This window comes from Taudactylus pleione, unplaced genomic scaffold (assembly GCF_031769625.1).
Source record: "Taudactylus pleione unplaced genomic scaffold, aTauple2 ptg000201l, whole genome shotgun sequence".
In the NCBI taxonomy this organism is placed as follows: domain Eukaryota; kingdom Metazoa; phylum Chordata; class Amphibia; order Anura; family Myobatrachidae; genus Taudactylus; species Taudactylus pleione.
This window is the reverse complement of record NW_028284603.1, coordinates 37,383,479-37,397,168: the sequence shown is the minus strand read 5'-3', so window position 1 is coordinate 37,397,168 and position 13,690 is coordinate 37,383,479. Positions and strand designations below refer to the sequence as shown.

Here is a 13,690-nt window from a genome sequence, read left to right as displayed (position 1 = left end):
TAAACTTTGCTGATCACTACTCCCCTGTTTGGTCGTTTCAGTTCTCCCCTGGCGGGGTAACGTCAGCCTCATCTGCTATTACGAAACTCCTTCCACTTTCACATTCTTTTGTCTGTACTAACCCAAATCCTGAAAAATTGCGTAAATGATGCATGATCTGAAATGATCATTCTTGCCATTTAGTGGGTCTTTTACATATTCTGTATTAATGCTTATTGAGCTACTTGGCTCCATGATAAGCATGAGTGGAGATTGTTTGTTAGTATTAGGCATTGATAAATGCAGTTGGAAGGTGACTCCTATCATTATGCCAATTTTAAATCAAGGTAACTAGGCCCAGTTGTGCCAGAAGTGATGACTGGTTGGCTTATGTGTGTGATCAAATTAGACATTGATCCTTTTTATTGCTCATGTCGAGCCTTTGGATTGATCAGTATATGTCCATCTTAACTCTGGCGTATATTAACAGTTTCTGTGATTTGTGTTGTCAACGTTATTTCTTTGCATACCGTATCAAAGCCTGTTCTTTGTCGGTAGGGGTGCCATTTATACAGATGAGGCTTTATCCAGGTAACTTATCAGAATAAGGCTGGATACACATTAGAATGACGGGCCGATATATCGCACCATGAGTACATGATGGATTGGTACGACAGCGAGACGTAGTAGCATGGCATCGTACACAATATCTTCTGATTGACTGTGCGGCACGGCCAACCAGAAGATATGATAAACGACCCACGGGAGTGTGTAATTGCTGGTACACACCAATACCCCTTTCAGACATACGACCCGGGAAATTTATCCTGTGCAAATTCCCGGTTATTTGGACGAGACGCTCCAGCTTCAACCTGGGAAATTCCCGGATTAGACCCCTCTCAGACATAAGCAGGGTTTTTCTGTTTTATACCCAGAAAATCAGTTTGCTCTTTTAAAGTGGATGCTTTCTGGCACACATTAATGAGGTCATGCAACATTAATTCAACGGTGTCACTTAAAAAAAAAAATTATGGCACAACATTTGTGTTTTCAAAGCAAAGTTTTATTTAATAAAGGCCTTTATTGCCCCTCCTCTCCTGTCCCCACCATTTCCAGATCGTGGTTCTGTTGCAATATGTCCTGCGTCTCTCCTGTGTCTCTGGCTGCAGCTGATGATGTCATCACTATGCAGCAGGCAACCGTAGCCGGGCAATCGGGAGCTGTTTGGTGAAGCCTGGGAGTAAATTCCTGGGTAGCACTATTCAGACATGAGCAGGGTAATTTCCCGGAACTTAAGTCCTGGGAAATTCCCTGGTCGATTGGCTCTTTGGCTACCTGGGAACACGTTCTCGGGTAAGTACCTTTCAGACATACGAGACATCCCGGGAATTTGGCCGAGGCAGGCCAAATTCCTGGGAATCTCAGTATGTCTGAAAGGGGTATGAATGATCTTCACGATTTGTCATTCCAACTTGCCTGAAAACAATAAATTGTGAAGATATTGTTCTAGTGCGCACCCGGCCTAGTGGTTCAGTTAGGAGCGTGTTGGGTCCTGCGAGCTGTTTTCAAGGCAAAATTTCACTGCAATTCAATTCCAAGTCTACTTTGCATTTTCCCAGTGAACTTTTTATATATTATTTTTTTTGTGTGTGTGCAGCCCCCTAAACAGGTGAAAATGTAGAGAATTTTTTTTTTTATTCTAAGGAAAATGTTTGGTCACAGTGCAGAACCTCTCATACACCCTTCCCAGTGAGTAATAATAAAGGGGTAGTTTAAATAATGTAATTGGTCCAAGACATGTAATTTTCTCTAAAAAGCTCAAAAATGGGTTAAATGATGTGGGACATGTATGGTGAGGTGTCGTATTGATGGGTAATTGATTTTTAAACATGCAGTTGGGAGCTCACTTTGTTTTTCCAACATTATACAAACTTGTATAAAAATACTGAAAAACTGCATCAAACACATTTTATACACTCAAAATACTGTAAAGACTTTAATTTACGGAAAAACTCAGTGGTGGCCTGATTCTCTGCTTGCTCACTGGATCACCAGGGACATAATTTGCAAAGGGGATGCCATTCAGACGACGACAAGTCTATGTGGCAAGCCTGGAAAACCTATTGTAGTTTCACAACAGCTGGAGAGCAAGTCCCCAGCATGCCCTGCCACAGTTTTAGTATTCCTTAATAGGAAAACTGTAGTATCATGACAGCTGGACAGCCACAGGTTGGCCATGCCTGGTCAGCCATGGAGGAGCCTTTGTCCGGTTCTCTCCTCCCCCAACCTTTAGTGCGCCCACTTCTTAGGCTGCCTGCAAAAGGCTCCCCCTCTCATCTCTTCCCTCCAATTTCAATGCCATCTCGAAGCTGGAGGGTGGACCAGCTTTTCTGTTGCTCCAGACTGGCCACGCAAGACTTTTTTTATTCACTGATCTTTAATTGTCATTAGCTCCCCTTTGGCGCCACCTTCTCAGGCCGGAACTTCTGTCACAGGACCCATGTCTACACCTGGATCTCAATAGACTAGCTTTGATGGGCTGGCTGTTGAAACAACCCTCTTGATGGCTAGGGTTTTTTTTTGGATGCGGTGGTGCGCACGTTATTTGTGCCAGGAAACCGGTGTCGGTGGGATTCTATTATTGAGTGTAGCTGGCCTAATTTAACTGGTGTTCAGTATGGAAAAAATCTGGCAGTCTTTCGCTGCCCCAAGTCTGGTCTTTTTTTACAAGCCGGGTTGGATTTAGGTCTCTGTCTCTCCACCCTGAAGGTACAAGTCTCTGCCCTATCTGTTTTTGTTCCAACGCAAGATTGCACTCATGCCAATGGTTCAAACTGTTCTCCAGGGAGTGCCGCATATTCTATCACCCTTCTTTTCACTGGTTGCTCCATAGGATTTAGTTCTTCAGGCCCATCCTTTCAAGCCCCTAGAATATGTAGCTTCTGCTCGACGTGTGTTGGATGTGAGTGCTCTATCTAATAAATCCTTGGTTCTCATTTTTCATTGGGACCATGCAGTCCTCTGCACCAGACTTGATTTATCTTCCTATGGTGGTTTCTAAATTTCATATCAACCAAGAAATTGTACACTCTTCCAGAGACTGGGTCACAGTACTAGAGTTCCTCCCTTGCTTCGTTCTATGTGGTGCGGACCCTCCGCATTTACATAGTTGGCTACGTGGACTTCTGCGCATACCTTTGACACATTCACCTCCTAGAGATACTAGCTTTGGGCAACTAGTCCTATGTACAGCACAGGAGCATTCCCTCCCTTAGGTGGTGAGTTCTGGGAGGCCAGTTTTGGGATGTCTCACGGTTCCAGTATCTCATAGATGAAAGAGAAAATGGGATTTTGGTTCTTACCTGTTAAATCCTTTATTTTGAGTCCAAGGGCTACACTAAATGCCATCCCTTATGCCCCTTGTTTGCTAGGGGTCTTTGGGGGAGATGTATGATATGGCTCCTGCCATTATTTGTTTGGTACCGCTTCGCTGCCGGTTTGCGGTCATGAAGTCCTGCTACCGGAGGCATGTATCACTGCTGTTTTTGTTGTTTTTTTTTTTTTTTTAGAAGTGATCGAGCACTAAATCACCTGTGTGGTGATCTGCGCCCTTTCACGGACGGCTCCACTGCATGCGCCACCTGTTTGTCTCCCAGCAGATCCTATCGCTTGTGTGCTCACATGCGCAGATAACTGAAGAGACGCCTGGATAGGAGAAAGTGTAGTTGTGCTGCTGCTTCTCTCCTTCAAGCCGGCTCCCCTGGGTATGCGTGAGATCTCGCGTGCAGCCTGGCATCCGTCGCAAAAGGGACAGTGCTGTCCCTGCTGTGATAGGGGAACGACAGCTGCAGCTGTCAATATCGATAGCTGCTGCTGTCGGAGCGCTCAGTGCCACTGGTTGTTCATACATTGGGTGGCACATTGGCACGCTGTCTTGTATATAATGCCGATAATGTGATGTAGTTATCAGACCGGCAGACATGCCGCTGGTCTGAATCCCGACACTGAGAGTCCGACACTGGACACCTGAGGTATGCACATTGTCGGCCGCGAGACTGTTTTCCGATGTAAGTCAGACTAGTGGGACTAAACTGCAAGGTGAATAGAATAGCTCTGTAACCAACTTCCAAGCACTATTTAACTCTCTCAATTGAATTTCCCCCATAGAAATACTATACTTGTGTAACAATTACAGGGAGACATAGATGACATGCTATTATTTTATTCTATTCCTATTACCAGTGTAAGAAACCTTGAGACTGCTTTAGGTCTCACTGATTGTGTAAATGTGATCTCATAGCACCTTACAAGCAAACTATTATTAAATCCAGTTTAGCATGCATATTTTGGGCACTGCCTTGCCCTTGGGGTATGTTACCCAAGTATTTCCTCCTTGGTTCTCCATTCATACAGACAAATTTTATTTGCAACACGGAAGTACATGGTGCTTTTGAGTAACATGCTCCATCAAATTTGTGAGCTATGGCTGTATAGCTCTAATGTTCATTTGAGTGAAGATTGTATTTTGACATCCATACAGCATGCAAACATGGGGATCTTTTAAATCTGCCTTCCCTTGAAGATTCAAGGTGCCTCTAGAAAGATGTTTGCTGTCCATGTCACTACATGCAGTTTTGAGGTGTCACACTCTGCTCTGGTGCTTCTAGCACACACTGATCTGTTTATCATAAGTTTGTTGCATCAGCTGAGTGTGCTGGAAGCATCAGAGCAGGGTGACACCCCAGGCAGGAAAGAGGAACAGAGTTGTGACAGGTGCAGGGTGCTAGAATGAAGACTAAATGATCTCTGAGCATCCATCTCTATTGTGCTCACCTGTCAAATGGGGAATGGAGTTTAGGTAACTTACATGGTCATGGATTACTTTTGCATTCATGTATATGTATGTTATATTTTTAATTGTTTATTTGGTAAACAGTTAGTTGCCATTTGGTTTACTGCAGCTGTTTTGCGTTACTGTATTTACATTGAACATGCTTATAGGGATGTGTTTAGCATTTTTAATTGAGGCCATTTCGTTTGTATACAATAACAGAGAACGTGTGTTGTGATTTTGACTTATAGGTTCAAGGAAAAGACCCTTCCGTGGAAGTCACACAAGACCCCATTGATGAATCCGAAGAGGAACGCTTTGAGGAGATGCCTGAAACTAGCAACTTGATTGATCTTCCCACTTGTGAACTTGATAAACTTGAAGAGATTGCTGACCTTGTTACCTCAGTCCTCTCGTCACCTATCCGTAGAGAAAAGCTAGCATTAGCCTTGGAGAATGAGGGCTACATAAAAAAACTGCTGCAACTCTTCCAAACCTGTGAGAATTTGGATAACACAGAAGGTTTGCACCATTTATATGAGATTATAAGAGGGATATTATTTCTCAATAAAGCAACTCTGTTTGAGGTGATGTTTTCGGACGAGTGTATCATGGATGTTGTGGGGTGCCTAGAGTATGACCCAGCCTTGGCTCAGCCAAAAAGACACCGGGAATTCCTCACCAAAACAGCAAAGTTTAAGGAAGTAATTCCCATAACAGATTCTGAACTTAGGCAAAAGATTCACCAAACGTACAGGGTACAGTACATTCAAGACGTCATCTTGCCTACGCCATCTGTATTTGAAGACAATTTTCTTTCTACACTCACATCTTTCATTTTCTTCAACAAAGTGGAGATTGTCAGCATGTTGCAAGTAAGTAGTATTGCTGATAAGTCTGTGTGGAATCATCCCAATAATCCCCGTAATGTCTTTGTTTATTGAATTTAGGTTGGTCGCTTTGGTAAGTTTTAACGTAAGATGAGATCCAAGCTTCTTTCTGTTTGTTCGAGAGTGATGGCTTTCTACAATCCAAACTCTTGCAGCTTTGCCTATATTCCGTCCGGGTAACTATTTATGGCTCACCATAGTCGGTCCTATGAGTTGTCTCCAAATAAGAAGGATCTGCCTATTCACCACAAGGGCCAAAAGTCATCGTTTTCTGAGGCACCATTGGATAAATGACCACCTTCACGGTCATCCCATGGACCTATGAAAGATCTTGATAAGATGGGGTTTGTTCCTGACCTATAGACATTGCTCTTTGTGGAATTGTTTCAAGTTCTGTCCTTGTATCGTGATAGGGTCTTTACTGATCTTGCACACAGACGCATGAATGTGGCTGTGGTAATAAAGTATTCACATCAATCAAACTACAAATGTGTCCTTGCTCATCTAGCATCAGTACGCCATACAGCCCGATATACCTGGCGTGACTGTCGCCAGGTCCCATGCAACTGTGCTAGCATTGGGTGCCTTTTTTTTTTTCCCCCGATAATTCAACTAAGTTGCAATGAACTAGGACGCACCAGGAGACTCTGCTGAATAACTTGATATGTGACACTTGAATATCTGTATGTGACACTTGAATATCGGTGCCATTTGAGACACTCAGTCGCACACAGACATACAAATGTTGCACATTAAATTAGAACAGTCTGCTGGTGCCTCCTAAGTCGCATTGTATTGCGACGCATTTTTGGCAAAATTAGACACCAGCAGTCTCTCAGGACTAGGCGCGCAGAGTGGTGCTGTTTGGCGTGACTGCTGCAAAGACGAGTAAGGACACCTGTATGTACAATAGGTGCTTTACCTATAAATTCTTAGCAATTATTTTTATTTATTTTGATGAGCTAGTTCCTTTTTTAAAACGTGAGATGGGCGGTGTTAGAGTATTCTGGAGCCAGTAAGTTAATTCCAAGAAACTGCAGTTAGTTTTTTTCGTCTTACTTCAAAACAATATCTGCTTGTGTGGTGAAAAGGATCAATGCTGCCTGCTGCTGGGCACTGATAGGAAATGTAGACAGCGCAACAAGGGACTTCGTTTACAAAATATCCAAACCAAATTACCTCGTCTGTGGCATATGCAAATTGTAATTTTAACTACACAGTGTACCATAGTAAATATAGAAACCGTATTAAAACTCGTGAATATCTATAACTGAGGATACAAATACAGACGTCCTCAGATTGTTACTGCAGTCCTGGGAAAAAAAGTTAATACAATGTAAGAGCTGGTGACTAGTGGCAGTGTGCTCACTACAAGGCTCTATTTTGGTTACACAGGATTTTTGTTCTAAAACAATCCACATTGGGAGAATATTGAAAACGATCAGAGTTTTGTAGGAATATACTTGAAATTACCTCCTTATTAGTAGTATCAAAAGCGTTCTCTCTGTGAGCAGAGGGATATGACATCCAATGTTGCATTTTCAACAGCAAACAGATGGCTGTTACTCTGTATCCAAATATCTCCCCACACTGTGCACGCCCCCGTATGTAGCTTTAGTACAGACACAGACCTGATACACGCGCAGCTCCGACGAGAGCGTCTCTTCCCCTCTCTGATGGTGTCTGACTCAGTCGGTGTGCCACCCGGGGGCACGGTGGTAAGCAGCATGGGAGTGTGGCCAGTGTCTCGCCACACGCTAGTTCTCCTGATCTGCCTCCTGTGTTACACGACCAATTGTGCCGGTAAAGCAGTATAGCATTGCGGGTTGAAGATAGACAGCTTCTGTGGTAGCAGGGCTCACTGGCATCAATGGCAAGCCCTTAACGCATTTAATATTTGGTGAGCGCCTTTAGAAATCTTTTCCTTTTTGCTGCTGGGTATTCACTGCGTTATTTGTCTTTTCGAAGGACAGTTAAAAATGTAATGCAGTGCTGCTTCTCTAAAGGAGCCTGTCCTAGCTATTTATGCCACCTTGGTGACATGTGAAAGTGCTAACAGTGAGAAGTTTGCCCCTGAATTGAAATGACGGCATGTCTTGTGGGATGTAGAGCTTCTCGCTACTAAATTTATAGGTTTTCCTATATGCTATGCAATTTCATGACATTAGGAACGACATTCTGTTACATGTGTACAGTTATTCATACAATTTCTATTACAATCAAGGCTATTTACTGAAGTGGTCATTAATGTGATGTTCCTGGCTTCTTGCTGTTGATAAACTTTTCTGGGCTACAGCAATGGTGTTGATTCAGCAATTTTTGTGATGCTATTATATAACATTATCTATTTTGTATAATGTATGATGTTGGCAAGTACGAATTATTTTAAAGAATTGTACCCTTTATGAGGTTTGTACATGAATCATTAGTTTACACTGCAGCTTCATGTTTGGGCAGAGCGCAGATCACGAAAGAGGGCAGAGGTGCAAAAAGGGGGACTGGCCTATAGTGGGGGTGCTCAGCATTCAGATTTTTGGCAGCCCCACAGCCTGGCAGTGAGTGTACAACCCTATACTCCTTCTACTCCCACCCCAGCAGGGACGGGGAGAGGCGTAGCTGGAGTGCCGCAGGCCCTCTGACCACAGTCTTTGTGGGAGTGACAAATCAAATATCTAATGCAAAGCGTATAAAAGGTATGACTTCCAGTGAACATATGACCAACTAACTACTAAATATATAGCTGTCCTCCAGCAGTAAAGGGACATAGATGGTGGATAATTGTTTCAACCCTAAGCAGTAACTCATGATGACCCTTTAAACCCTCTTCTTCTCCTCCTCCTCCTCTCCCCCTGTCCTTTGCCCAATGGTGGACGCAGGGCCTACTGCACTTGTTTGTTGGTTTTATTTACTATAATGTACAATGAGTTATAGCCTTAGCTGTTCCTGGCGTGGCAGCTGGGGGTTGTTAGTACTGTTTCACCTGCTCCCATTGTGGAGTATCTGTGTCAGGTCTCAGCCATTCGTCGGGCTCTTGGCTGGGGAGAGATCAATGCTGTGGATGCCTGTAGCATCACCAGTCCTTTAATTTCGGTTACAGTATTGCTTCTGGGATGGATGGCTGAATGGCAAACAATTTCCTCCTAGCTTCTAGCATTCTTGGTCTCATACCTGGGATGGGGTTTCTTCATGCCTAATACACAGCAGTGTAAATGGGAAACAGCCGAAAGCCTCTACTGTATTCAGAATAGCAGGCACAATACCGATGGATGACCTGTGCAGTTTGAGATTTCTTGTGCTGTTGTGTTTCAACTGGCCCAGATTTGCTTCCGTTGCCTCCTGGCGACCACCCATTGGTCCAGAGAACAGAGTGGTGCCAGTCAATGAGGACTGGTTCCTGCTCTCCTACAGTAGCCCTTTTTCTAGGTAAATATTTCCTCCTGCTACCCTTGCTATCTGGAGGCAAGTGAAGCTCCATGCCCTTTAAGAGGACAGTAGGATGTTAGATTTCCTTTATTTCTGGGTGAGTGAATGTGTAGTTTTTGGGAAACTGTGTGAAAGATTTAAGCAGCCAGGCCCCAAGCTTTGTAGACCAGTTACGTTTCCACCTATGCAAAACTGAATGACTTGCAGGACTTTTGTGGTCTGCACAGGTCTTTTGTGTACCTATGCAGAACTGGGCTTGCCTTCAGTAGCACACCCCTCTCCAAGCAGTGTGTGAGTAAAGCTAGGTACACACTATAAGATCATCTGTCCAATCTGGCAAGAGGGAGCGAAAATCTGGTCCTGTATGGAAGCAAATGACAATTGACCATTTGTTCCCAAACACTGGAAAACAGAAAATGTTTAAATCCATTTTAATTGAACCTATTTGTACGAATTACTATTTTATCTGTTTTCTGGCATTTAGGAGCAAATGGTCGATTCTCATTTACTCCCATACATGACCAAATTTTCGTTCAAACCAGCCATATTGGATAGCTAATATTAAGGTGCATACACACGGAACAATATCGTTATCGTTCCGTGTATATGCATGACATCATTAACAATGCGCATTTCCTGCGGAATGTTAACTATCTCTTTTGTCGGCCTTAAACTGCATACACACGTAAAGATTTTCTGTCCAACCATCCAACTAGATGATTGGTTGGAATGAATATCTGGTAAGGTATGAAAGCAAATGACAATCAGCAGTTTGCTCCCAAACGCTGGAAAATTGACAAAAACTGTTGGTATGAACAAATTGTTTAGATCAAACATTTAACAAACTTGTCTGACGACCAATTTCATCTGTTTTCTGGCATTTAGGAGCAAATTGCTGATCATCAGTTACTCCCATACATTACCAGATTTTCATTCCAACCAATCAACTAATTGGATGGTAGAACAGAAAATCTTTACGTGTGTATGCAGCTTAACTTGCAGGCCAATCTGACAATATCAGATACAGCCGGTGACGTCACTGAATGATATCGTTCAGTGTGTGTGCTCAATATTGACTACGACATTGAGCCTGGCAGGTGAGGGGACAACACTGAACGATATCGCTCTTGGAGCATATCGTTCCGCATGTACCTAGCTTAAGTCTGGTTTCTTACTAAGTCCATAGATGGCATCCACATTTAAGGGGGAATTCAATTACCTGCGATTAAAATGGTCACTTTTCGTGTTAACTTATTGAACCTATCGCCTGTTAATCACTTCCGACATAATTAATAATTTTTGCAGGTTTTACACGCGATAAGTATAGGTGAAAATGGGGAAATCTGTCTGTACCCCCTTAAAAAAAAGGCCCTTTATATAGGATAACAGCATAGAAATCTATTATTGGCGATAATGGTATTTGGGGTTCTTAAATTGTGTCATGACGTTAAAAGCCTCTTTCTAAAACAGTGAAACTATAGTAAGCAAGTGTTTTGTGTTTGTTTGTTTTTTCCTAAAATAAATGTTCTACTTAAATTGGCGGTGCCTAAAAATATCTATAAGTATATATTTGTGTAATTAGAGATTCATTTTGAGGGTCTTTTAAAAAGTGCCTTCTAACAGACACCATCTTAAAATGACGTGTACTATTCATTCAATATAAATTTGTGCAAAAAAACAGGAGCGGGCATAGGCAAATTATTGCACAGAAAGTTCCGAACTATGCGATAACTTAATATACGTTACATTATTGCGGCTAATAGTATTCGGTAAAAAGACTTCAGGGGGAATTCAGAGTTTACTTCAGCATTCCTGGCCTGGTGGAAAATGGCACAGGCTAGTCCTGACATCGAGGAGTAATGATTTTGTCAGAGCTGTCAGTGCGCAGGTTAGCGCTAAATGCTCTGTACACTCCAGTGGGGAAATCGCCCTGAATCCAGAAAATTAGTTTGCTTATGGCCATTAATTCTAAACTGTTATACAAAGTTTTTGAGGTTGCTGATTAATACCTTTTTATTAAACGTGGAAAAATGATGGAAAGCAAATGTTTTTCAGAGAGACTATTTTTGGGTACAGAATTTCTGTAATTTTTTTTATTTATAAGCAATTTTTTAGAATACTGATGGAAAAAACACTTGTAACCTCCATCTACAAGTTCAAAAACTAATTTACCATCTATATAACACCCCAAAATATGTCCCACATAAATCACTGCTTTTCTGAGCTATTTACAGAATATTGCCAAATGATCCTGTTTATTTGGGGAAGAGTGGGTACAACAGGTACTGCAGAAAGTCCCGACATTTTTAATTTTAAAATTAAGATTTTCTTCCCTATTCACCTACTTGGGCCCTGGAAACTAAAAGCTACATTAACTCCCACTGGCGGCCATGTTACCTTAACGCGGGCTTTCGTTTGAATAGGAAAAAGTTGCTAACGGAGTTTGGCCCCACGTTCAGGCTGTTCAGTGACGTATATGCCATATGTGGCTGCAGAGGTCCGTATGTGTACTGAAGGCAAATTAATTCCTAAACTTACCATTAAAGTAGCACATTTAGAATTGAGAGTAGTAAGTGAACATGCATACGGCCTTAAGTTGTAGAACAAAAGCCACTATTAATGTATATTAAAGCCTATGAATTGCTCAGCTAAATAATATTACCAAATTAGCGGATGATCATACATCATACGAACAGCTTGCTGGCCTCATTTAGCTATTAATGCAGCACTGGGCAAGCCTGATGCTTTCAGACTCCTCACAGTTGCTCCTTGTCAAATAAGGACGTCAGAGGTTAACTTTTGAGGAGTAACCAATCGCTTTCAAGGTGCCTACACACTAGACGACTCGCAAAAGATGCGATGTCGACAACGATTTCCCTTGAACTCCCCTGCACTCCCAGACAAACGTTATCTTGCATAAACTGTCCAATCTGACAAACAATCATACCAACGACCCAATCTCGTTAACGTGATTATACGACCTGCGGGTACGTTCATCGGCATTGTGATCGTGAGTGGACAGATTTTACACGATTTGCCGTTCCAATGCGTCGAAATCTGGCGAATCGTGTAAAATATCGTCTAGTGTGTGCGCGCACCTTTAAATCAGAGCACCAGTGGCGTGTAATTGCGCTGTATATGCAGTAGGTGGGACTCTCGGGCTTCAAAAGACACATTGGATATTTGTCTATCGCACTTATGACGAGGGTAATTTGCTGGGGGTGTTTTTTAATCTTGTGTTTTGGACATTTGTATCATAAATTGGCTTATAGCAGATGAAAAGCCCAAATATTACATATATAAGGTGCTAAACTGCAGCTTCATTAATGTGTGTAGCCCAGCAAATTGCATAGTCTAGAATCTAGATATTTAAAGAGTTTTGGACAAGCTTTGCTCCTTCACACATACTCCTGACCATGATACCTGTAAGCATTAACAAACTGTATAGCACTATGTGGCCTTGGTCCGTCCCTTTCTCTCTACTAGGTTAGGGGCTTCTATTCAGCTCTGATGACGTGACCTAGATGGACTGAGTCATCCCTGCACTGTGAGCTTACTGGATGACGTCGCTTGCAGATACAGATTATGGGGTGGAGGAAGGTCTTGAAAATTGGAGGCATAATAAAGGGGATACTCTGAAACTGAGCCATACCTGCAAGCTCGCAGATACGTGCTATTCCTCTAAATACAATGAGTTCCGTATATATCAATGAATACTGAGTGGTGTACTGAATTCATGTAGTCCTCTTGTGCTTGTCATACACAGCAGCAAGGTCAGTGGATGGTACAGTAAGCATGTTTAATTTTTTGTCCTGTATCAGAAAATATATACTTGTCAAAGAATATATCATTTTTCACATATATAACTGTTAAAGGGCTCTCTGATTATATTGTATTACTTTAGTACATGTACTATGTAGTTGGCAAAAGTTTTTTCCCCATGCTTGCTTTTTTAAATGGTGCCTTGTGTATACAGTGCTCTCTCCTGGCCAGTGTTCTCTCATCCGCACAGCTCTCCTGCTGTTTAGTCTGGAAAATGCCAGCCCAGGAGAGCGTGTGGTGTGATAGTGCACAACTCGTCTATAGTATAGCAACCTGGTGGCAGATCCTCTGTGTGCATTGTGACAGCTGATGCATATTATTATTATTCTTATTACTACCAGTTAGTTATATAGTGCACACATATTCCACAGCACTTTATAGAGTATTTGGCCAATCACATCAGTCCCTGCCCCAGTGGAGCTTACAATCTATATTCCCTATCACATGCTCACACACACTCTAGGGGTAATTTTTGTTGGGAGTCAATTAACCTGCCAGTATAGTTTTGGCGTATGGGAGAAAACCAGAGCACCCGGAGGAAGCACAAGGAGAATATACAAACTCCACACATGTCTGTGTATAATTACAAAGCTTTACATAATTAGAAATACTTTTAACCTAGTGACATGTACATAATTAATGCGGTGTCCAGAGTATAACAAAGGTAGTACTGTTGTGTAATTGTGGTGAGGATCTCTAAAAATGTTATCTGCTCACGTAGCCAGTTTACTCTTCTGTACATCGG

The 13,690-nt window shown here is 42.3% G+C and overlaps 1 protein-coding gene across 4 annotated transcripts in view; it reads left to right on the top strand.

The window, feature by feature from the left end:
* The window catches only part of PPP4R3B (protein phosphatase 4 regulatory subunit 3B), a 51,305-nt gene that overhangs the window by 15,987 nt on the left and 21,628 nt on the right, over positions 1-13,690 (top strand). For all 4 annotated transcript variants that reach the window (XM_088477331.1, XM_088477329.1, XM_088477330.1 and 1 more), the window contains exon 4: positions 5,062-5,685. In XM_088477331.1, the coding sequence (XP_088333457.1) occupies positions 5,062-5,685 (624 nt within the window). The remainder of the gene's footprint in view (positions 1-5,061; positions 5,686-13,690) is intronic.